Source organism: Sycon ciliatum, chromosome 6 (assembly GCF_964019385.1).
Source record: "Sycon ciliatum chromosome 6, ocSycCili1.1, whole genome shotgun sequence".
NCBI lineage: Eukaryota > Metazoa > Porifera > Calcarea > Leucosolenida > Sycettidae > Sycon > Sycon ciliatum.
The window spans coordinates 17951475-17978399 of NC_088648.1; the positions used below are offsets into that span (position 1 = coordinate 17951475).

Sequence of the window (26925 nt, forward strand, 5' to 3'; positions counted from 1 at the left end):
TGTGCCATAAATACGTATACATTGCGCACATGTCACAGCATACCTGGTATCAATGACACTAAGGATTTGAAGACCGGCCCAAACTCCCAAAACCATGGGACACCAAGTGGAGACAAAGCTTAGCAGGTGTGGAAGCAATACAAGAAGAACGAGCACTTGTGTTCTAATTAGAAGATCCAAAGAAAGAATAAATAACTGATCTATGTATCTCATGTCATTTCTTCACGCACCACGAATTTTCATATCCTTCAATGATGTTGTGAGTCTGTGACTATATTTTCACTGGGCTGGGATATGTCGCATCTAAGTCTTACCAAGACAGTCCGTTACTCTCTCCGATCACCTATGCCAGCATGAATTAATCCTTTCATGTAGCTCGTAGTGTTGTGCCAGAGATCGAGCTCCATCCGTCCCTTGCACGTACGTGTAGGTCCAGCAGACAGCACATCGCTAAAAAGCGGCACTGATTCCTTGTCCGTCCTAGTCCATGTCATTCTCCTTCCCTGGTGTAGGTAGTGGTAGAAGGCACCACAATAATGCTTACAGGTAGAGTCAATTCGTCGCTTTGTCGTGTGGCACCATTGGCCTTGAAATGAGGAAATTTTGGAATACAGTACGCCACGTCATGAACATTTGAAGGTGCCGAAACAAAGTGAAACATCGCAGCAAGAGCCAACTCACTAGGCAGCTTGTCAGAATGATAGTCGGACGGCTTGTACACGTCTCCCCATAGCTATACTAGCCGCTCTAGTCGTGGCCGCGATGAGAAACACGGCCACTATGAATGAGCGAATCTTCCTCGTCAAGTGGGGTTGGGCGCACACGGAGACAGAGTGTCATCCTGCTCACCTCCACATTCTCCAGAACGCTCCATTACGATCTCTGGCAGGGGCAAGAAATCCCCACAACGATGAAAGAGGGAACACTGAAGAAGTGTTGCTCAAAAATAAAAGGCCTCTTTCTTCTTCTCCACTTGCAAACTATTTTACTTGAAAGGTTCAAAGGGTGCTCGAAAGTGAATATTTTCGCGACTGCGCTCGAGTAGAATTTTTCCGACTGTGACGTTTTGGTGATTTTCTCGATTTGTTGGCAAAACGCTAAGCCACTTTTTAGCTTGGCGCGGCTCAACTACTGGATTGTGTGTGAAAATACAGTTCCTATTTGAGTGTACGCCAGTTGCCTAGAACAAATCAGGGCGGATATGTCCGCACAAAAGAGAGAGAGAGAGAGAGAGCGTACCTAAAACTATAAGTCTCACTGATTGATTATGCAGAAATGTTGAAAAATCTCCAAGTATCACAAAGTTACAGCCACAGATGTGAAAGCAGCTTTTACAGCGCGAAAGTAAGTATCCTGCTTTCAAGTGCCCTTTTCTCAGTTGTGCACATGAGGACAATAGCATCCTTTTCTCAGTTGTGAACATGAGGACAATAGCATCCTTTTCTCAGTTGTGAACATGAGGACAAAACCATCCTTCTCTCAGTTGTGCACATGAGGATAATAGCATTCTTTTCTCAGTTGTGAACATGAGGCAAATAGCATCCTTTTCTCCGTTGTGCACATGAGGACAATAGCATCCTTTTTCTCAGTTGTGCACATGAGGACAATAGCATCCTTTTCTCAGCCGGAAGCTCATATAATAGCATTTGAGTGTTCTGCATTATCCAGAGTGTTGTAATGGATGCAGATCGTCACGCGAAATTACGCATCTATGAGCGACATCCACAGAACCTGCTGGGAGAGTACACGTGTACTCGAGTCTCATCCTGAGCACGTTTTTCTTCTTTTTTTCAGTTTCAGTATAGCTGTATTTTTCATTGCAAAGCCGTCCTCGATTGTTGTGATCGTTGTTCAAACGAAGTGGACATTCAATCAAGAAGGCAGAGGACATAGGAGCCTGATTGGAGTTTCTCGTGGCATAGGACGGCCACACAGAGACACTTTGCAATTTTCTGAATATAAAATACCGTACGCACGATGCAGAGTTCAATTTGTGCGATATTCAAATTGTGATCTACCACATCGAGCAGACCGGGATCCAAACACAAGCTTAGCGACGGTTAGGCTACCGACCTGACTGGACAAAATGATCCCTGGCTTCACCAGACGCCAGAAGTCGGAAACCATGTCCTTTGCCGCGACGTCCTCCAAAACATACTCCATCTTCGCGAAAAGGCTTGAAATACTCGATATTCAGCCGAGATTCACGGTTTCACGCTTTCTCAGATCGAATCATTTCCCCTGCAGTTGCAGGGCAGATCCTCGCCACTACTTCAACAGGGTTTCGCTTCACAGCATGCCTGGAACAAGCCCTAGCGAGGTTGCAAGCTACCCTCTCAGTCAGAAGTTCGAAATTTTAATGGTGGAAGGTACACTACGAAACTACGAAGAGAATTTCAAAATGTATGGTTGGCGTCGCGATCGTTTAACCTACATCATTCAAACTTTGCAGGATTGTTCTGACCTACATACTAGGCATGGAACCACAGGGTTTGATGTCATAGCTGACAAACAAAGTTACACACACACACAGCACATTCGTGCGCACAGATACTAAATTAGTGGATTTCGTCATCTTCTTCCCGCTGACCTCAAATGTACTATGACATGCTATTTTGCCTGACGGATGATAGAACTGGCAGGGAAAGTAATATAGAACGCTTTGTATGCTGAATAAGTACACAGATAACATGAATATATGCCTGTAACAGATTGGGGAGCACTGCCACAGGTTGGCATATCTAGTGCTTTTACCTGTGCTACAGCGGAAGTTTCACCCCGAAATTTGGCCGATCGGGTTGAATTTTGGATTATTCCTACGGAGATGTATGGAAAACAGTTCCAAACACCTCATGAAACCCATTTCATCAATTTGCATAGGTTGTTTAGCGAAATCTTTTAGTCAGAAACCAAATCCTATATATAGGATTTGCTGATGACAGTTTAACCCTTTGGAGGTCATTGTTCGAATTCCAATGATGCCAATGTCATGTGTGCAAGTGCACTCAACGAGTCACGACTCAGTCAAATCTCAACCAAATTCAACAATCGAAATACCTACGAGGTAGCAGAGAATCTAAGCCGTCGGCTCGAAAGCTAGTATAACAGAGTGGCAAGTGCTCGAACGTTCGCTCGATTTCTCATGCGTCAGCGAAGTGCAAATTTCGTTCAAAAGTGGGATTTCCCCTCTTCCTGGCCAGCACTTTTTTGTCACGTCTTTTGTGAGTCTGTTAGAACATTTTTGAATGATTTTGAGCTAGCACGAGTAAATGGCGAGACAAGGACTATTCCCGTTTTGGATTTGGTATTCAGCTGGTGTTCCTGGCATTCAGTAGCAGACAGCAATTGCTCTCCTGAATGAGTTTGGGCTCTCTGTTATCCTCGTTCCAAGAGCTTTCCAACGAGCCCAAGATCGTCAAATTCGGTGAAGTAGAACCAGCGTTATGATGGAAATGGGAACGAATATACTTGCAATTGCAGCTATCTCCTGACGTCGTGTGATCATTTATGAGGCTGCGTTTACACGACAACGCTGGGGGTGAAAACGCAACAAAATCCTTTCGGATGCATGGTTCATTTACACGGTACGTAGAGCAAAACGTAAAAGTTTTACACCAAAACGGAAGAAAGCCAAAACGCTGGCCAAGGTGGAAGAATTTGAAAACGGAAATGTTCTGCCGTATAAATTTGGGTGTTAAACAGTCGAGACGGTCTGCTGGCCTCGTTTTCCGTCACGTTTGTTCCGTTTCCGGCCGTTTACACGGAACCAACAATCAAACAAAATTGTTTTTACAATTTTCGTCATGTGACGAGTGCTGTCGTGTGGCGTGTTTTCAACCATTCATTGAGTGTGACTGGTGCTTCCGCGACAACACTTGGCACATGGCGAACTTTGGCAGATCCTTTTCTCCCGTGTAGACGCACGAAAACGATGCAAACCTAGACCAACTCGGATCAGCTTTCATCATGTTAACGCACGAAAACGAAACAAGAAATGCGGGACTGAAAACGGAAAACTGGCGGTGCGTTGTTGTCGTCGGGGGGTGTTATGCCTCGACGATAGCCCTTCCGATTACTCTCTTAGTCTTACATCACACGTATGCCACACTCAGAGGACAGATTATTTTAGTCTTACTCCAAGGAGAGTCTCAGGAAGAAGGCCACAAACAACAAGAATGCGTACAATAATATGCAGGCATGCGCAACCTGCGCAGTCCGCACCCCGACCACGCGTACCCAGCACACACGTGCCCAAAGGGGCACATACCCTCCAAAAGGGCAGGGACAACATTGTCGTGTAAACGCAGCCTGAGAAATGTTAGGAAATTAGAGGCCACATTCCACGTACAGTCTGTATCGGCTATAGAGTGACCGGATATAAGAATATATCGGCTACAGTGATATTGGTACAAAATATCAAAATTCAAAAGCAAAACGTATTTTATCCAGTAAAAATATCACTATAACCAATATTATCGGATGTAATGAAATATCGGATATTATGATGGCAACAAAGAATCAAAAACTGCATATCACACTAATTATTATCGGCTATAGTGACAACTTTAAAATACATGTAGCAATAATATCCAAGGCCCTATTCTTTTTACTTTCTTCACGTTGCTTATTTTTATAGTGATACATGTCCATGTACAGAAAAGAATTTTTTTTTGAAATGCGGGCACTGTCAACTATGCAGCATGCAGCATGCTCATTTGTCAAAACGCCATGCTGGAAGTATTTCCTTGCCTTTCATGTGTCGACCGGAAAAAAGAAAAAAATCGATCGCATCGAGTATAGTGATGCATCGGTTATAGTGATAAAATCACGGAAATCAAAAGGGTACGCTATAGCCGATACCAAGAGTACATAAACCAGAGTGTGCAACTGTGCATATCAGATCTGAAACAGCGCAGTTCGTGCACTACGTCACCCTGGTGAGGTCAGCCAAGCCGCGACTTGCGTACAGCTCAAATTTTCGTGTTTCACAGACCGGAAATCAACCAAGTTTACATGATTTTAGTCGTCTTGTTTTAGGATTTCGGTGTTTTTGTGTGACTGCGTATGCTGCGTACATCCGCTGACAAGTAAATTCACCAGGCTATCCGTTTCAAAAAACCGAAATCAGGACAAACTCAGTGACCTGCACCACCGTGACTGGTTACGCAACCTTTCACCGTACCTGTGGCTTACCATGCAGTCAGAAATGAAGTAGTGCACGAATTACGCTCCCACAGGAACCATCCCGAGTTGCACACTCTGGTTTATGTACTCTTGCCGATACAGACTGTACTTTTTTTTTTTTTTTTTTTTACTACAAAGCACTGGCCATCAACATAAAAGGGGAGGTAGACAAAAGTGGACAAGCGAACTTTGACAACACAGAGGAGCGTGGCATGCGTGCCGATGAGGTAGGTCAACCTCCCCCGACCTAGAGGTCTCGGGTTCAACAGTTGGTCTACGCATCAGGAAGGGGAAATGGACAGAGAAAGGGAGAATGAGCATGAGGAGCTTCCCAGGAGAGGAAGAGTGAGAGAGAGAGAGAGAGAGAGAGAGACAGAAAATGATAATAATAGAGACAACCGGGTGCTCTTTTCTCTCCGAAACTCAACACTTGCAAGCCAGATATGAAAGAAAGAAAAATCATCAGTCACACCACCGGGACTCGAACCAGGGACCTTGCCACTCACAAGCAATGCTCTAACCAACTGAGCTACAGTATGACTCTTATCCACAGTGATGGTAAATCTATCCTTCTTCGATCAATCAATATCTAGCTTGCATCATACTGGCAACTCACACCAATCAAGAGGGCCCTCATCACTGTGGATAAGAGTCATACTGTAGCTCAGTTGAATTCTTTATTCTCACGATGGCACCATTGCCAATAAGAGATAAATATATATGAGAAGGTGAGATTGTGGGTTAAACAGTTGGAAAGTGATTGACATCACTTTGAACTTTACAAGTATGGGAGAGGGTGAGCGCTGCAGGAGCAGATTGAGTTAATCAGCAGTGAGCAGATTTCTTGTTTGAAAGCAGGTCGGGAGGAGACGTCACAAATGCTAGCAGGGAGGGCATTGTAGTATTCTAGGGACTTGTACAGTGGGGAGTCTTTACAGCGATCGGTTCAGGAGGGTGGGAGGTGCCAAGTGCGTGCGTGTCGAAGGCTGTACTGGGCCGTAACTTGAGCGGGGGTGTTGAGCATGCGTATGTGTTGTGGGGCATATTGGTATTTTATGGAGTGAGCAAGAAGGGTGAGCTTCACTTTGCGGCGAGAGAACATTGTCGGCCATTTGAGCCGATGGAGCAGTGTTGAATGATTCAGAGGAGTGTAGAGGGGGAGACGGAGGCAGATTCTGGCCGCCTTGCGCTGGATTCGCTCAAGACGGTCAAGGGCTGCGATTGAGAGCGGGGTGACAGCAATGCATGCATATTCAATTATAGGCAGGATATTATGTTTTGTAAATGAGAGAGAGAGAGTGATTTAGTGTGTAGAGTTGATTTGAGCCTAAAGAGAATATTGAAAGATTTTACGGCTTTCTTCAGCACAAAGTCAAGGTGGGCTGACCATCTTAGGTCGTGCTGAAAGATGATGCCGAGGTGACGATGTTGTCTTACTGTTTCTAGTAGGGTTTGCCTAAGTTTTATTTCGGGTAGTCGTGGTGGGGGTCGGTTAGCATGGTAGAACGGGAGGATGACGGTTTTCGTTTTATTGACTAGCAGGTGCCAGCGCTCTAGCCATTCTGCTGCGGCATCGACGCTTCTTTGTAGCGCAGCTTCACACTCAATGTAGCTGCCTGCGATGGAAATTTTTGCGGTGTCGTCCGCGAACTGGCTACACGAGGTTGTAGCATTTTCACAGGCAGTGGGCAGTTTACCAGTTGGTTAGAGCATTGCTTGCGAGTAGCAAGGTCCCTGGTTCAAGTTTTTTTCTTTCTTTCATATCTGGCTTGCAAGTGTTGAGTTTCGGAGAGAACAGAGCAGTACGTGGCATATTGCCTCTAATTTCCTAACACTTTGAAATTCTCCATGAAATCCAATTTTGAAATTGGAATGTCTGAGAAAACCAGAAAATTTGTGCAAGTCGATCTCTCCAATTTCACTCGCATTTTGCACGTAAGTTTCCTTTGGGGTGTAGATCGACTGTGTAAAGACCGCGGAAACGTTTCTGAAGGGAACCTTGAAATTAGCATACCCTCAAAAATGGCCAAAAATCACCCGATTCATGGGACTACAGACGAGCCCCGCCACAGTGTACAAGAACAAGCTACGAACAAAATTCCATCAAGCCAACATTACCTCACCTTAGAAGAGTTCTTGGGGCAGCACCGCTTAGCCACACCAGCATCCCAGAAGAGGAGGGCAATCATCACCTGACGCAACAAAATGGTCGTCTGGAAAATAGCCAAATTACAAGCGCTGATAAAACAGCGAGCTACGTCCTCAATTTGCAAACACAATACACCGACAGATAGTAGTACACCTCTTCTAGCACTGAGGACATGTCACCCATCATCCTTTTGGGGGTTTCTTGCAGTAAACAATTTTGACTTTTTCCACTCAACCATGCTAAAATACGTCCAAACTCCCGCAGCAGGAATGCTCGCCCCTCCGCGACGTCTAGTCAGCAATTTCTACTCCAATATCACACCCAACGCTGCAGAACATGGTGTATTGTTGACTATGACAAGGAAAAGCAGCGGTGATCACTTGTCACTTCAAACGACAAGCTTCTCCATGCGCCACCAACATCATTCGGTGCAACAGTTGATGCAAAAGTGACTGAATATTTGCGTGTAGTTTTTGGATTTTACTGCAAGAGGAATGATGAAATCACGTGCCTCGTGACGCAAGAATGCCAGGTCTCGTAGATCACGGCTGAGCAGCTGGTCCGAGTCAACTTGATCAAGCGCACCTGTACTTACATGGATCACCCGTTGATCTAGATTGGATCAAGTGCATCTTGATGCCCAGCTCAAGAGCATACATGTCGTGTTGTAGGCCTTCCAGCCCGGGACTTTCCCTCAACATGCAGCACAGAGACTAGGGTGAGTAGGGCTAAATCACGTTGCTCACGACGTAAGAAATCTGCCATGTGGGTGCGCCACGTGCCCCATTCAACCAGTGTAGGCCGCGCGCTGGTCAACTCCAAGCGACCTTGATCAAGTTCATGGCATGCTCGACGGTCATTCCTTGCCGTTGCAGATCTACGTCGATCATCAGCATGTAAACTAGCCATGGTTCCTGTTGAACCATGAACATGTTCGGGATGAACGAGGTTAGTGTGAAAAAAATGCATACCGGTACCTGTTCTTACTGCAAGAGGAAATATCTCAAAGATTTCTTGTCAATGCAATACTGCTAGCGCTATAACGCTAGTTTCTGCATGTTCTGAGCAGAGCATGCAGGAAATATAATGCATCTTACCTCCTCCATCATGGTCCGTGCCGAATAGCGCCACAGGAACGATCGTGATCGTGTGCATTGTGTCGTGCACCAGAAAGCATTATTCTACGTCACGCAAAAAATTCAGTCACTTTTGCATCAACTTTTGCACCGAAAAATGTTGGTGGCACAAGGAGAAGCTTGTCGTTTGGAGTGACAAGTGATCACCGCTGCTTTTCCTTGTCTGAGTCAACAACACACTTTGTTCTGCAGCGTTGGGAGTGGTGTTGGAGTAGAAATTGCTGACTAGACGTCGCGGAGGGGCGAGCTTTCCTATGCAGGTATGAGTTTGGACGTATTGCAGCATGGTCGACTGGAAACATTCAAATTTGTTTATTTCAGGAAACCCCAAAAAGGCTGATGGGGGACATGTCCTCAGTGCTAGAAGAGGTGTTTCTACTATCTACCGGTGTATAGTGTTTGCATACAGTAGGTATCGGTTATAGCGTGGGTGTTTGAAAAACGACATTTGATTCTTATTGCCGATATTTCTTACACACGATAAATCACGTGTGACATAATTATCATATGCGCGCACGTTTGGCATGTGGACACGTACTCGTACACATGATACACACGGATCAATCACACTCGCGGTCGTGCTAGGCGACTGCGGAGCAGCGGATACGAGAGAAGTCGGAAGAAAGAGTCCGACTGGACAGAAAAAGTCATTCTCCAATGCTCCCTTGGACATAACTCTCTTTTTGTGTTGAATATTATTGTATTGAGTATGCACAGAGCACAGATGTTATTACTACAGGCGATACACTTTGCACTAATCTGGCATATTTTGCTACACAAAATCCATTCTTAGGGCCGATATATTCTACTATGCGATAATACTGCTTGTAAGAATAAATATACACATAAAATATGTGTAGAAGAGAAAAGGACATATGGATACGAGTTAAGAGTAACTCTCCATCACTGTAACATGATACTTTATACAGTCAGAAAGTGCAATAACTAGGCACAAAACTGACAGAGTACTGAGACATTCGACGTCCTGACACCTAGCTTCAACACATCTCCGTAGCGCTAACCGACAGCCTTCCAACTTGGAAGGTTCAAGGTTATGGAAAGACCAAAGAGGGGAAGGCAAGCGCAACGAAAACGAGCAAAAGCTACAGTCCCAACGGAACAAAGAATGTCGATTGTTACTGGACGATGACGAGACCAGTACGATATTTGACAAAGCGGTCTAACTACAATTCGAAGCAGCAAAGCAGCACACCACCCAACTTGGGTGGGTCATAAATATCAAAGATAAGTAAAGAAAGGGAAGCTTTGCGAAAACGAATTGTACAAGCCGAAAGCCAAACTCCTACAGTACTCCTCATGCATGACATTGTGATGGACTAGTTGACTACAAAACAAGTTGTTTCACACGACGTACGTTTCGCCGTATGGTTCGTGACGGCTCATCAGGTGTGCAATATGAAACTCGAGGTGTCAGGACGTCGAATGTCTCAGTACTCTGTCAGTTTTGTGCCTAGTTATTGCACTTTCTGACTGTATAAAGTATCATGTTACAGTGATGGAGAGTTACTCTTAACTCGTATCCATATGTCCTTTTCTCTTCTACATTTATTTATGGCTCAACATCCGAGTTTCATAAAATATGTGTTATGATTTTGAAAAAATGAGTGTTCATTCTTGTAAGCAGTATATTCTTGTATACGACCACACTATAACCGATACGCACTGTACTTGCAAAATGGGAACAACATCTGAGAGACCGACTTGCACAAATGTTCTGGCTTCTCAGACATGCCCTCTAAGGCAATGTTGGCTTGATGGAGTTTTGTTCGTAGCTTGTTCTTGTACGCTGTGGCTCGTTTGTAGTCCCATGAATCATGCATAGTCAGCAATCGCATGTCATCTCGTACATTGAAAATCAACATAATTTTGCGAATCGACCTTTTTTTCAGGATCACTTTTCAACGAGGACGAAGCAAAGTCGGCCGAACGAAGCCTAGAGGAAGAAAATCACCCTCTCCACTTCACCATCACGATACTGACATAGATACGAGATGAAACAACTAAAAAATTCACAGGAAAACTGTACGACCATCATCGCGCTGACTTTGGTCTGACTTTGGTCTGAGAATTTCTATCACGATCAAAAATGTACGAGGAGCACTCAAAAATCAGCCACAGACGTACCTTTATCGCTCTCTACTCCTTTTTCAAGGCACAAAAGTCGACTCTCCACTTTCAAACCAGGAACCAGACATACCAGTGGTCCTTTTCAGCTGCTCCACGAGCGCAGGAAATGTTCACCAAGGGGCGCAGAGCAGCATCCATTCCAGAAAAATAGCTAAAATACGAGTGAGACTGCATGCCTGAGTACATGAGTACATGTATGAGTACATGCAGAAAATAGTCAATTTCAGCGTTTCTGCTCCAAACAGCAACCAGCTTCGACTAGAAACAAAGATTACACCAAAGGATCAAACAACAACGATTTTCTGCAGTTTTTTTTGCAGTTGGCTTCCTTGTGCTTGGCCCAGCACGCCAAAAATCACACCTCGGAGGAGTACAAAAATTACAACTCTCAGATGTCCTTGATTGCTGGCCATGTGCTTTTTGGCCAGTTTTGAGGGTATGCCAATTTCAAGGTTCCCTTCAGAAACCTTTCCGCGGTCTTTGCAGTGTCGATCGACACCCCAAAGGAAACTTACCTGCAAAACTTTAGCGAAATTTGAGAGATCGACTTGCACAAATTTTCTGGTTTTCTGAGACATGCTCTCTTAACCCTTTACCAGCCGCAGGATTTATATGTAAAAAACGGGGTCCCCTACTGCACTAGATTGATAATAGAGACTAAACGGGAAATAATTTGTATTGACACCTTTATATTTCTGGAAAGCTGGTAGAATTACCTTTCATATGAGACTAAAACCAAGCTGATAACATCAGAAACGTTGCCATTCATGGCGAACACTAACTCGAGCAATGCGGCCGAATTAGCAAATTCGAGGACCATGACAATATGTGCACTGTTCAGCTTCAGCTCATGCACCAGTTCATCTGTCAAGATTCAGACACCAGCAGAACCAGGCTGCTCTAGCGCTCATTTTGGTGCATGTCACGCATGGGCTGTGCACTGGCAAACACATACTTCAGCATGAAGTGCGTCACAGCCACACGCTTGAAATTTCAACTCCACCCGTTTGCTGGACGTCGAGCTTCGGCGCTTGAGTATTTTACTTCGCGCTATATTGTTGGAAAGCTGCGTTCAATAGCTTTCCAATGTGCCTTCATATGTTGAATTTGAAGTAGGCAGACCAAAGTTATAGCTGTTTGTACAGTGCTCTATGCTTGTTTAGCATGAAATGTGCCAGAGTCAAACGCTTGAAATTCCAACTTCAACCTGTTTCCTGGACTTCGAGCTTCGGCGCTTGAGTATTTTACTTCGCGCTATATCGAATGAAACATCGTTGGAAAGTTGCGTTCAATAGCTTTCCAATGAGCCGTCATTTGTTGAATTTGAAGTAGGCAGACTGAAGTAACAGTTAGTTATAGCTGTTTGTACATGAAGTGCGTCACGCTTGAAATTTCAACTTCACCCAGGTGCATTCAACCGCGATTTTCTCGAGAAAAATGAATTGCAGCACACGGTTTTCTCGATGGTAGGTGATTCCGTAGGTTTTCAGCAGTAGTTTGCGATTATTCCGACCGCGGTGCGGCAAAAGGCCATGGTTTACAGAGCGAAAAACGAATGCGTCGAATTCGACGCATTCGCACTATGTACGGCTGGTAAAGGGTTAAGAGATATGCCTGGGTGAGATGCTTGGCTCATGTTGGATTGGAGTGCTATTTTTCATTTCTTGCACCTTGTCTCACTTTTGCACCTTATACAGCTTATGCACGGCAAGCTGCTCCCGCGTTCTCACAGGGCATGTGCGAGGCTGGATGGGTTCAGGATGGCCAAACCTGCTTCTACCTAGTATTTGAAAGTGCTGACAAGTTACCCTGGTCCGAAGCCAGGTCTGAGTGCCAACGGCTTGGCGGTGATATCGCCATGGCTAGGACCAAAGAGGAAAATATTCTCATAATGAAGTTGATCTTAGAAAACCAACCACACTTCAACCAGCGTGTTTGGATCGGTCTCTCTACCCAGAAGATAGAGGGCTCCTTCTCCTGGGTCGACCACCAGCAACTGGAAAACCTTGCACACCGTCATTGGACCTGTGCCAAATGGTTCTACAACAGACAACCATACACAAGGAGGGGAGCCCTCTGCAGTGTTATTGGTAAGCTGCTTCAGACTCCCGCTATTTATTTCTCCACTCACAAAACACACTGCTTGAATGTTGCATTTAAGATCTTATTTTCCCTCCCTGGCCCCAGCCACAGAACAATGCAACGAGCTGGTTGCTTATACCTGACTTTTTCTAACCATACTCGACAGGGGTGCAGAACGTGACAGGTAACAGCTAAAGCACTGACAAAAGTGACCCTCGTGCATGTTGTACATATTATGTACAAAGTTCAGTACTAGGGCCGTCACGCGAAATTACGCGTCTATGAGCGACATCCACAGAACCTGCTGGAAGAGTATGCGTGTACTCGAGTCTCATCTTGAGCACGTGTTTTTCTTTTTCTTTTCAGCTCCAGTATAGCTGTATTTTTCATTGCAAAGCTGTCCTCGATTGTTGGGGTCGTTGTTCAAATGAAGCGGACATTCAATCAAAAAGGTAGAGGTCATAAGAGTTTGATTGGAGTTTCTCGTGGCACATGACGGCCACACAGAGACACTTTGCAATTTTCTGAATATAAATACCGTACGCAGGATGCAGAGTTCAATTTGTGCGATATCAAAATTGTTTGTGATCTACCACATCGAGCTGAACGGGATCCAAACACAAGCTTACCGACAGTAAGGCTGCCGACCGGACTGGACAAAATGATTCCTGGCTTCACCAGACACCAGAAGTCGGAAACCATGTCCTTTGCCGCAACGTCCATCTCCATAAAGAACTCCATCTTCGTCTAAAAAGGCTTGAAATGCTCAATATTCAACTGAGATTCGCGGTCTCACGCTTTCTCCGATCGAATCATTTTTTGTTGCAGCAGTTGCAGGGTAGATACCTGCCACTGCTTCAACAGGGTTTCGTTTCACAGCATGCCTGGAACAAGCCATATCAAGGTTGCAAGCTACCCCTCTCAGCAAGAAGTTCGAAATTTTAATGGTGGAAGGTATACTACGAAGAGAATGCCAAAATGTATGGTTGGCGGCGCGATCGTTCAACCTACATCACTCAAACTTTGCAAGATGGTTCTGCTAGGCATGGAACCACAGGGTTTGATGTCAAAGCTGAAAAACAAAATTAACACATGCACAGCACATTCGTGCGCACAGATACTAAATTAGTGGACGTTGTCATCTAATTTCCCGCTGGTCTCAAATGAAATATGACGTGCTATTTCGCCTGAAGCTTTGGGTGTGCACACTATACTGTAAATGTACAAATTTTCAGCAGCTATTTAATTTCGGCTATATTCGGCACCGACCCAAAACGCCTAAATTAAAACGCCGGTGAAATTTTTCACAGCATCTGTCGCACTATACTGTTCAGGGCAATACGGACAACCCAAGTCACGACCACACATCGAAAACTACTGCTCACTTGAAGACTGTATAAAGTGTATTCACAAACAACAACAAATCTGAAAACTCTCAAAAAGAAACTAAACAAAAAAGCCACGAGGTCCGCTCGGCTCCTCGCGCACCAAGACCATCTACGAAAATGGAGGCATCAAAAAGTATTCTTTCTAGACCAAAGAGTGGTATATTTGATAACATTTAATAACGATAGAAATTTTTACGATACTTCTCCAGACGTTTCGTTGTTCTGAACAACATCGTCAGTGGATAAAGAATCCACTGACGATGTTGTTCAGAACAACGAAACGTCTGGAGAAGTATCGTAAAAATTTCTATCGTTATTAAATGTTATCAAATATACCACTCTTTGGTCTAGAAAGAATACTTTTTGATATTACAATGAGAGTGAATAATCAACGGCTTGTCCACCAACTCTTTGAAAATGGAGGCATCGCAGTTCGCCTTCAAGGAAACAGCAACTATTGCAGCGAAGCGGTGGAAACTGCATAAAAAAGCCATAGATCACGGACACAACAGAAAAAGCCTGTACCAAAGAAAGCGCATCGCTAGCCGTGCAGCATTGTACACACACAGCGCACAGTTCACTGTACATTTGGCAAAAAACATAAAAGAAAATCAAGACTGTTCAAAGCGCAAAAAACACATGTTCACGTCATGTTCAAGGAAATTCAAACGAAGAGAAAGGAGAGTAGAGAAGTTTAGAGAAGTACAAGAACGAAGAAATGGAGAAGAGAAACGTTCTTATGATGAAGAGTAGAGAGAAGAGCAGAGAGAAGAGAGACAGACTGGAAAGCAGTTCTACAGAAGACGTGAGAGAGAAGAAAGGTGAGAGAATAGACAGAACGAAAATAGCAAAGACAAAGTCCACAACAAATTCAAACAATGTCGATCTTGCTCACAAGTTCAACCATCAGGCAGGAACATTCTCCCCCCGGTAACAGGCATACTCACAAGCCTGATTACTAAGCTGCACTGCTGAGGACATTCCGGCGGCACAACTTGACTACTGGTCGGGGGAAGGTGCCGGTTACCGTCTTTAAGTCTGCAACTCGGACTTTCCGATCACGCCCGGGAAACACGGCAGTGACGAGACCTCTGGGCCAGGAGCCCCTCGGCAGCTGATCGTCCACGATGATTACTACATCACCCACACTGATTTCTTGACCAACGCCACGCCACTTCTTGCGTGTGCCGAGGCTGGGGGCATACTTCTTCAGCCAACGTCGCCAGAACATGTCAGCTAGAATCTGCGATAGACGCCACTGCTTGCGACAACACAGGTCGCGCTCCGTAAACTCTCCGGGTGGCTGTATGCTACTAGATGTGCCGAGCAGAAAGTGGTTAGGCGTGAGGCTCTCCGGATCGTTGGGGTCCACTGGCACGTGAGTCAGTGGCCGGCTGTTGACGAGACTCTCTGCCTCGATCATGAGGGTCAACATTACCTCGTCCTTTGGAGCACGCTCATGCAGTATCAACCGCAAGGTGGACTTCACCGATCTAACCAGGCGCTCCCAGGCTACACCCATGTGCGGAGCAGATGGCGGGTTGAAGCTCCACTCGATGCGAAGTAACGCCAGGTCGGTGGTGAGCTGGTCTTGGTCGAGGTCGTTCAGGGACTCACGCAGCTCTCGTTCTGCCCCTCAGAGGTTCATTCCATTGTCGTAAATGGGAAGGATATGAAGGCCAAATGGTAGTACCTTATCGACATAGTACGAACCCTCCCAAAGTATGCCAGATAGGGGCCAGTCATCCAGGAAAAAGGGAAGAGCCGGAGGACATGCTTCATGTCAACTTTAGAAAGGAGAGCTCCGTGGGCCCTGCAGGAAAAATGCAGCGTACTGCGTCATCTACCGTGACATGATGCAGGGAGAATTCGTCACGATAAATGCCCCCATTATTGCTAGAGCCGCTAGGAGCAGATAAATGCAGGGTGAGGCGTATGCCGCCAGACTTCTTGAGCACAATGCCAACGCCATAAAATCGGATATTAGGAAGCGTGGGTTGGGAATAATGCGTTGCCATGTGGCCACGCCTGCATTCAAACTAAAGGTAAGCAGAGACGGTGGCAGGGTTTTGCAGTGCAGAAGGGAGATTAGGGGTGATAAGGCGGAATATATTACCACGATAGCCAATGCGGGTCCCAAAGCGCATATCGTGATAAAGAGAATGCACAAAATCGTTATCGGGGTGCTGGGATAGCTCTTGAACTGGAACTATGGCTTTATGACAATGTTATTTATTTGCTTTTGTGTCTTGCATCAAGAGTTAGCGTGTGCATGCTTCTGTGTGTCTGACTCATGAGTCATGCTGATGCTTGCGAGCTGTATGCTACTGTACGTGCTGTGTGCGGATCATTCTACTGCTGGTTCTACATATGACGTCTTATCTCTTCAGTACAGTCATAGTACTTGCTGCTTTGTCCAACTGTCTGATGCATGTTTCCTGTGACCTCGTGCATGAGCACGTGGGCCTGAGTTAGTTCCGGAGATGCATATGTTCCGGGCTTGAGGTAGTAGTTGGCGGGTTCCTTTCGATCTCCTTCAGATTTCTCATGGACTGCAACGTTCAATATACTATAATTTGGTACTGCTATAAATATTATCTGTATCCCTGTATTTCCCTGGATTGGCTGTGGTTATGCCTGGTTGGGGTTGGGTCGTTGTGCAGTTGGAGTCACGTTCCGTTCCAGAACTTATGGTGCCGAAACCCAGGACGCAGAGGATGAGTAAGTTTGAAGTGAGTCTGTTCGTCGTCATCGTCGTCAACAACGAAGTAACTGTTACTTTGAAGTAAGCAGAGCGTGGGAGCGGAGGAGGTGAGGAGCTGGTGGGAGCGGAAGACGACGCGGAGAGGAGGCAGAGAAGGTGGTGGACTAGAACTGTGGACTGGAGCCTGAGATGGCAGGAACCGCGACGGAGCGTGTGGCCGTGGCTCGCCAGAGGACAGTGGACGAGTCTGGCATCACCGACTGTGTGTCGTCCTTGTTGTTCGTCTTGTTGTTGTCTTGCTCGCTGTGTTGTTCTCTCTCTACTCAGTTCGTTGCTTGTTCAGTTGTTGCTGTATTGGTTGAGTTGGGTTGTTGTCGTTCTGTTGCTCTTCTCGTCGTTCTGTTGTTCTCCATTGTTATTTGTTGTAGATATATTTTGCGCTGCTGTGCGCATGTTATTATTTTGTTGGAGCTTCGGCTCCCGTGTTTCGGTTGGCCCTGTGTCGTGGCCTGTGAGTAGAGCATCAGCTCTAGGTTTTCGTTTGGCCCTGGATCTTGGCCCGGATTTTATTATTGAGCGTCGGCTTTAGGTTGATAGTTCGTTTTGTTTTTTCTGTTCTGCTGTGGTTCCTTTTGCTGTTGTGCATGTGGAACGGGGTGTCCGTTTATTATTTTGTGGAATGTCATCAAGGGGGAAGGTGTTTTGAAATGATGTGTTGTTTTCCTGTGTGATGGCATTCCCCAAACTATCTCGTCTATTCGCGTGTATGTGTGATATGAGCATGCGCGATTTTGTAGTCGACAGTCCTTTTGTCAGTCTTCGTGTTCGTCCCTTTGAGTTTAGTCTCGATTTCTGTAATGTCAAATATATAATGTAAACCAAACAAGTCTTGTCCTTTGTGTCCTGCGTCCCGGAGAACGGAATGGCTGAGATTCCGTAACACTCTTCAAACAGCAGGGGAATATTTACAGATGACCAATGCGCGTGTGTGCTAATTGGAGGTGTGGGGTTGACCAGCAGAGCATGTGGGCTGGCCATGACCAGAGCGGCCGCAAGGGAGGCATCTGTGGGTGAAGCGGCAGTTGGAGCGGGCGAATTTCCCTTGATTGAACAGGTGGCATATTTCTTTGTCGATCGGCTGCTGCTGGACCGAAAGGGACGAAATACCCACGAGTCAAATATTGTGCACTGGTCCTGGACTATAGCGTTGGGTTCGCATGGTTGGGTTCGCATGGTTGGGTTCGCATGGTTGGGTTCGCGGCCAGTAGTGAGCGAAATGATCGCTCGTTTTCATGCACGGCCTGAAATCTTAATATCCAGGCTACTTTCAAGAAATGTTTGTTTGTTTCTTTGTATCTATTTGAATTCGCAACTTCAAATGGGCAAAGGCCCAATAACATGAGAGTGAAATGATGTGCTGGTGCGAAAACAGCTCTGGGGCCCTTTGCCGTATTGTCCAGTGGTTTTGCCAGTATCGTCATTGATATGCATGAACATCCGCCAACGTCCTTCACAGCTGAGACTTTCAGCTTGTGCTTCCCTTGGTTGCGCTCACCTTCCCCTCCTCATGCTACATAATCAGCATTCGATTTTGAGCATTTTGACATACATATCAGTGCATGGGGCTGCATTTGGATAATTAGAAGTTCCGAATAATTCGAAGTTGGGGCCTGGCAATTCGAGGTTCGAATTAAAGGGAGTCTACCTGTATTTCTGTAACTGAGCATCCAAGATGCGCTAGAACTGTTAACCAGGTCATTTGTGGTAGTCCTCAAAGGGTTAAAGCTTCCCGTTATGGAGTTATAAAAAGTAAAAAGGACCAAGGAACTACAAATTACGCTATAATGTCCACTAACACCACCGGTTACTAAACAATCAGCTCATGCGATAACATTGCACGACACTGACCGACGGTACTGACATTCTACAAGTTACTGGCTGGTGTTAGTGGACATTATGCCGTAACTTGTAGTACCTCGGTCCATTTAGTTCTTCTATAAATTTATCCTTGTCTATAGTTTGCAATAGTATATTAAATTGTTTGATGGTATCAAAGGGATAGCTACTAGCCAGGAATGAGCTTTGAGGCCTGTCAACTGACCTTATTGGAGGCCATAATATGCTATCCTTTACCTCAACAATCTAAGTTCTTCTCTCTGTCGACTGTTTGCCATCAGAAACAAACGATCAATTATTTGAGAGATCATATTGGAGAACGGATCACTGTAGTAAAAGGTACAACTACATCTGCAACAAGAAGTTGTCTGCAGGTAAGTGCACGAAGAGTTTAGCTGCAAGACGTGGCATGTCCATTTTCGCAAACTTTGAGAAATTGCGAAAATCTGTCAAATCTCCTCGTTTTACATCAGTTACCCAACATGTTCGGGATGTAGTTTGGACCAGCATGTTGATGTGTATGTGTACGTGACAACCACCATACCAGTATTATCTCACCTGAGTAGTCTTCACGTCATTAGCCCACTGAGCTATGCGACTACATCCAGGAAAGCAATGGCCAGCATCCCCAGATATCATTAAATTGCATCGCTAAAATAGCCAAATTTCAAGGGCCGTAACGGAAACCATTTATGGCGTCTATTTCCTGAGCCCGATGATGTGCAGACTACTCAGATGAGGTAATGCAGGCCCTCCCTTGTGATAATGAGTTAGGTTGCTACATAAACCCCACTATTATTTAACTCGGATGGTGAGCCAATTAAATTATGGTGAAAAAAGGAAGACAAAATGTTACGAGTTATGACTAACTGTCCACCAACGTAACCAGATCTTATACAGTCAGCGAGTGCGACAAAATGCCACAAAACTGACAAGGAGTACTGAGACTTTCGGCGACCTGGCACCTAGCTCCAACACTTCTCCAAGGCGCAAACCAACAACCTCCCAACTTGGAAGGCTCAGGTTCGGAAAGGTCCAAGAGGGGAAAGCGCAACGAAGAAGAGCTCGAGCTACGCATCACGGCAACAAAGAATGCCGAAAGTTACTGGATGATGACGAAACCAGTAAGACTATTGGACAGACCGGCCTTACTACAACTCGACGACGCAAAGCAACAGACCACCCAACTTGGGAGGCTCAAGTTTATGTAATAAACATAGAAGGGGAAGCTAAGCGAAGACGAATTGTGACAAACCAATACGCCAACATCCTACTGAACTCCACTATCATGTATGATGGACTAGTTAAGAGAGCATGTCTGAGAAAACCAGAACATATGTGCAAGTCGATCTCTCAGATTTTGCTCAAATTTTGCAGGTAGGTTTGCTTTGGGGTGTAGATCGACATTCCAAAGCCCGCGCAAAATCTTTTGAAGGGAACCATGAAATTGGCATACCCCTCAATATTGGCCCAATATTGGCACGATTTATGGGTCTACAAACGAGCTACGGCACAGCGTACAAGAACAAGCTACGAACAAAACACCATCAAGCCAACATTACCTCACCTTAGAAGAGTTCTTGGGGCAGCACCACTTAGCCACGCCAGCATCCCAGAAGACGAGGGCAATCATCCCTTGACACCACAGATGATCGTCTTGAAAATAGCCAAATTACAAGAGCTGATAAAACAGCGAGCTACGTCCTCAATTAGCAAACACTAAACACCGGCAGATAGTAGAACACCTCTTCTAGCACTGAGGACATGTCCCCCATCATCCTTTTTGGGTTTTCTTGAAATAAACAATTTTGAATTTTTCCACTCGACCATTCTGAAATACGTCCAAACTCATACCTGCGCAGGAAAGCTCGCCCCTCCGCGACGTCTAGTCAGCAATTTCTACTCCAACACCACTCCCAACGCTGCAGAACAAAGTGTATTGTTGGCTCTGACAAGGAAAAGCAGCGGTGATCACTTGTCACTCCAAACGACAAGCTTCTCCTTGCGCCACCAACATTTTTCGGTGCAACAGTTGATGCAAAAGTGACTGAATTTTTGCGTGTAGTTTTTGGATTTTACTGCAAGAGGAATGATGAAATCACGTGCTTCGTGACACAAGAATGCCAGGTCTCGTAGATCACGGTTCAGCAGTTGTTCCGAGTCACCTTGATCAAGCGCACCTGCACTTACATGGATCACCCGTTGATCAAGATCGGATCAAGTGCATCTTGATGTCCAGCTCAAGAGCACGCATGTCGTGTTGTAGGCCTTCCAGCCGGGACTTTCCCTCAAAATGCAGCACACAGACTAGGGCGAGTTGGGTCAAATCACGTTGTTCATGACGTAAGAAATCTGCCATGTGGGCGCGCCACATACCGCATGGACAACGGTCATTCCTTGCTGTTGCAGATCTACGTGGATCATCAGCATGTAAACTAGCCTTAGTTCCTGTTGAACCATGTTCAGGAGGAGCGAGGTTAGTGTGAAAAAATGCATCCCTGTTCTTACTGCAAGAGGAAATATCTCAAAGAATTCTTGCCAATGCAATACTGCTAGTGCTATAACGATAGTTTCTGAATGTTCTGAGCAGAGCATGCAAGAAACATAATGCATCTTACCTCCTCCCTCATGGTCCGTTTCGAATAGCGCCTCGGGAACGATCGTGATCATGTGCATTGTGTCGTGCACCAGAAAGCATTATCCTACGTCACGATGCACGTGATCTCTTCATTCCTCTTGCAGTAAAATCCAAAAACTACACGCAAAAATTCAGTCACTTTTGCATCAACTGTTGCACCGAATTATGTTGGTGGCGCAAGGAGAGGCTTGTCGTTTGGAGTGACAAGTGATCACCGCTGCTTTTCCTTGTCAGAGTCAACAATACACTTTGTTCTGCAGCGCTGGGAGTGGTGTTGGAGTAGAAATTGCTGACTAGACGTCGCGGAGGGGCAAGCTTTCCTGCGCAGGTATGAGTTTGGACGTATTTCAGAATGGTCGAGTGGAAAAATTCAAAATTGTTTAATTCAAGAAAACCCAAAAAGGATGATGGGGGACATGTCCTCAGTGCTAGAAGAGATGTTCTACTATCTGCCGGTGTATAGTGTTTGCTAATTGAGGACGTAGCTCGCAGTTTTATCAGCGCTTGTAATTTGGCTATTTTCAGGACGATCATTTGTGGCGTCAAGGGATGATTGCCCTCGTCTTCTGGGATGCTGGCGTGGCTAAGTGGTGCTGCCCCAAGAACTCTTCTAAGGTGAGGTAATGTTGACTTGATCGAGTTTTGTTCGTAGCTTGTTCTTGTACGCTGTGCCGTAGCTCGTTTGTAGACCCATAAATCGTGCCAATATTGGGCCAATATTGAGGGGTATGCCAATGTCATGGTTCCCTTCAAAAGATTTTGTGCGGGCTTTGGAATGTCGGTCTACACCCCAAAGCAAACCTACCTGCAAAATTTGAGCGAAATCTGAGAGATCGACTTGCACATATGTTCTGGTTTTCTCAGATATGCTCTCTTAAGTACATAACAAGTAGTTCCACATGTCGTACGTTTCGCCGTATAGGTCATGGCGGCTCATCAGGTGTGCAATGTTTAACTTGGATGGTGAGCTAATTAAATTATGGTGAAAAAAGGAAGACAAAATGTTACGAGTCATGACTAACTGTCCACCAACGTAACCAGATCTTATACAGTCAGCGAATGCGACAAAATGGCACAAAACTGACAAGGAGTACTGAGACATTCGGCGACCTGACACCTAGCTCCAACATTTCTTTGTTGCGCTTTCCTTCCCTTCTTGGACCTTTCCAAACCTGAGCCTTCCAAGTTGGAAGGTAGTTGGTTTGCGCCTAGACACTCCCCCAAAACGCCCTTCTACGTCACTGAGACTACCATGCTTCGGCCAAGCTCAGCGGTACAGGTATTTTGGTATTTGAAAGGAATAGTTCTGACAAAGACGTCCTTACCACGAGCGATTTCGACATATCAGACGAGCTTGAAAGCTCAGAGCCTGGACTGAAAATGTTTGGCTTCGGGCAAGAGCCGAATTTTTCAGGAAATGATATGGCAACGCAAGCGGTGGCTTCCATCCGGGCTGTAAATGCGAATGAAGCAGAAATGACTGCAATTGGAGACGTCGCTCTCCATCAGCAACATCTGGTGACCGGTTGGCGGGGCTATTTCGAAATGAAGCAGCAGCCAAAGCAGCTCAGACAAGCCTGATAATCCGTAAGTGTTTTCACAGTATAGTCCTACGTAATGCTCACACATCTAACGGTTCTCTTCATATCCTAAATTGTGTGAAATGTTCTATTCGCGCAAAACTACTACTCCATAGTCTCCTCACTCGTACTCCTGTACATAGAGTTTGCTGCATAACATAGCTAGCATTATCTCCGCGGAAGTCGTGATTGCGTGTATCGGTTCACTTGTGCGTGGACTGCACCTCGCTTCGTATTGTGCGAAATACATTCTCACCTTTTGCAATAAAACTTTACAGAATGCTGAGACCTCTTGTATTTCACGCAGCTGTGTACCAACAATTATGCTGTGCACTCTAGCGGCAGCACAGTAGCATATTGGGTGTGTTTGCCTTACTGTGGTGTCTCATGGCTGCACTGCAGGAACAGCTCTCTGTCCTTCTTGATTATCGCTATAAAATGTGTGCACATGTCCGCCTGCACCCCACACACACGCACGCACATCCGCTCACTTTGGTGGGCGCATAGAATAGTAGTCATACACATGCTCACGCACACACACACACTTTCACAAGCGCATGCGCACACAAGTGCATAAGAATACAAGTGCCTGTGCACATGCTCGTGCACGCACACATGCGCGCACTCATGCACTTGAGTGCACACGCATGCATCCCTCAGGATCACTAATGGCAATGCATCTACTACTTGTCACTCCATGTCCCTCCCGCAAGGGGGAGAGAATGACATAAAATAAGGAGAACACAGGATGGAAAACGTGAATATCTTTGGAATTTTATACTAACGTTTACTGGTTTGAGGGAAAGAGACAAACGGAAAAAGTCTGAAGAAAAAAATTGACTGTCCCCACCAGGACTCGAACCAAGGACCTTCACTTGTAGCCATATATATTACGTATATTACGTTACACAAAAGCACACGCATGTGCGCGCACACACAGTCACGCGCGCGCGCACACACAGTCACGCGCACGCGCGCACACACACACACACTCATGTGCGTGCGCGCGCACACACACACACACACAATAATTATAATAGTGTCTGGCTCTCATCTGCATCCATACTGAGAAAACGCAAAGAGTTCTTGAATACGCGTATACTGTTGGTATGTGGATTATCTTCTCTCCTTGAACCGCAGGTCATTGCGTGATGTCTACATATAGGGTATCAGCAGTACATACTGTCTGTTCATGAGAAAAACATACCAGCTGGAGGCACTGGCGCTGCAAACAGTCCTTCCTATAACCTTTGGGTTATGGCAGTAGTCATAGCTCGACAGTGAGTCACAGCAATCGATGGTACAGCCGCTCTCACTCTTCTTCCCATAAAATCAAGAACAGCAATCGCAGCTAGGTTCATCGATCGCACACGTATAGCCTACAGTTTGTTTCAAAAAGATTAACAATCAGGTTTGGGTCTTAAAAAGTATGAAGATAATGGAAAATTGGACAACAAAGTACATAGAATGGCTTGTAAGGACACGGCAAATTGTTCTGCGAAGGTTTCGGAACAATTGGACCAACCGTTAAGGAGTTAGAATTTCGGCCAGGTTTCCGGCCTTTTCCCATGGTTTACAATTTTCCCAGGAAGCCAGTATCGATTTTTTATCAAAACCCACGATTTATCCTTTCCTTTTTGGCCTTATGGTTATGAATGCTGTCTGCTGACCATGAAGTTGTGAGTTCAAATCCCAACCTATCCTCAAGTCAAACTTTTTTTTCATTGTTTTGGTGATCAAGCTGGTACATGTACAAGACAAAGAAGATGGCTGCACCAAACGACTTGTTGTTGGAGATGGCGCTTCCTGCCGAACTGACTGACACTTGACTGGCTCACGCCATGTGAACACACCCACAACACTGCAATGGTGTGAGTGAATCATAATGGAAGTCATCGCACTCTAGCTTTTTGAGATTTATTTTAGTATTTCAAGATCGCCAATTTATTTGAATTTAGCAGTCAACGCCGTCTTCTATCAGCGTTCACAAGCGTCTGCTTTTCTCAAAATGTCGTCGAAGTCGCACGGATAGCTTTGCAAAGTCATGGCCTTGGGAATGAGTCCGTGTCGATGTCGTTTTCGTCACAAGGTGAGTAAATTGCATCGCAGCTCAAAGAAACTATTGTGGTCACAAAACGAATTGGGACCCATGCCGCTCGTCAACATTTACAACACTTTTGTTTCGATATGTCCTCTCTGACTCCATTATCGATACGAGGAAGAACTCGTTTGTTGTAAACCAGACGTACATGACTATCAACGTGAGTGAGTTGTCATTTTTGCTGCTTTCGCGCTGAATATTTCTTCGAGGTCACAGTGAGTTTTTCCAGGCAGCGCTCGAATACTCATACGGTAAGACACTAAACTCCGCCGGCGATTGCCAGGATTGCAAATCTTTTTGAAACGGACTGTAGGGAAACTGTAGATCTACTGCCATCCACCTGTCACCTGTTACGTGGTACGACGCGAGAAGAGGGGCCATTCTTGCTCGACTAACAAGGGTATCAGCTCTACAGTCCATTCATTGGAAACTGGCACCCTAACTTTTTGGTGTCTCTCTCACATAGTTGTAGATATCGTGAAAACAAAAGTACATTTTGCATTGTGTGACCCGTGCAATTACTCCTTGCCACATTTGAGGCCAGAAAAGTCCAAGAACAAGGAAATAGAAATTCAGCCAGGTTTTACAAAATTAGGACAGGTATGCCATGGCAAAATGTATGGAGAAGCAGATCCGAAACCCACAATTTTGAGATTTAAAGTGGGTTTTTGATCCTCAATTCGGCCCAAATCCGACTTTCAAAAGCCAGCGGGCCTGTTTCCGATGAATGGACTGTAGTCATAGCGCAAATTTTTTAGCAATTCTTTGAGCAAAATATCTGAAAATCCAAGGCTACTTAGGGACTTTCCCCAACACAATCAGTAACCAAGGTTGAAAACCAGCACAAAAGTTGGACAAAACAGACTCGTGGCTACATTTTTGTAGAAAGGTTAGCAGCAGCAGAAGCTCAATCAAAAATGCCGTCGCCATCAGCGGCAATTATCGTTGGGTTTACCTTGAAACTCATTTTATCTCGAGCAAAACCAAAGCAAAATACCGACGGAGAAAGGAAATGCCAAGCGGAATATCGAAAAAGTTGTGGCAAAATTGTGTGGCAAAATATCGATGTAGGCTGAGCAAATTTGGGCTATGACTAATCAGCTCCCTTGCAGGACTAAGCGTGGTCCCCTCAAGCCCAAAGGTATAGTGAGTACAATGCTGACGACTTGTACTGAAGGTGTGGTCGACGTACGACCACACTTTACGGCTCTAGGCCATGAGTTGTAAGCCACGATTGCTCAACTAGCGAAAGTGATAATCCTTCGCAGGACTAATCATGGTTCTGACAGAACTCTAGTATATTTCGGAGCCCAGCTTTGGGCTGGCGGGGGGGGGGGGGGGGGTATTCCTCGACGATAGCCCTTCCGATTACTCTCTTAGTCATACATCACACGTACGCCACACTCAGAGGACAGATTATTTTAGTCTTACTCCAAGGAGAGTCTCAAGAAGAAGGCCAGAAACAACAAGAATGCGTACAATAATATGCAGGCATGCGCAACCTGCGCAGTCCGCACCCCGACCACACGTACCCAGCACACACGTGCCAACAGGGGCACATACCCTCCAAAAGGGCAGGGACAACATACGGCCACATGAAAAAAATGCATCCTCTCCTGAGGATGGGAGAGAAAAAAATGAGAAGAAAGACAGGAGAAAAAGAAATCAAATGTGAACCACATACACATGCGGATACGCAGGGCCAAAACAGTAGGATACATTAGTAACTCCGGACAACGGGGAAAAGCCAAAGCAAAGGGGTGGAAAGAAAACAGACTGGGCCCACCCATAGAGGGAACCGCCATACTTTCAGGCGTGGGCCCCCGGAAAACAACCACCTCGCCCTGGTGCGAAGCCAAGGCAAACCGACGGTACTGCGAAGACGGCGGCAGCTGAACCGGGTGACCAGTCATCTAACA

At 45.6% G+C, this 26925-nt stretch overlaps 1 protein-coding gene across 1 annotated transcript in view; it reads left to right on the forward strand.

Moving 5' to 3' along the window:
* LOC135820096 (C-type mannose receptor 2-like) overlaps positions 1 to 13076 on the forward strand; it is a 59119-nt gene extending 46043 nt beyond the window's left edge. Inside the window, exons 8-9 of the mRNA XM_065333405.1 lie at positions 12315 to 12707; positions 13066 to 13076. Of these exons, the coding sequence (XP_065189477.1) occupies positions 12315 to 12707; positions 13066 to 13076 (404 nt within the window). The remainder of the gene's footprint in view (positions 1 to 12314; positions 12708 to 13065) is intronic.
* Positions 13077 to 26925: the final 13849 nt, after the last annotated feature.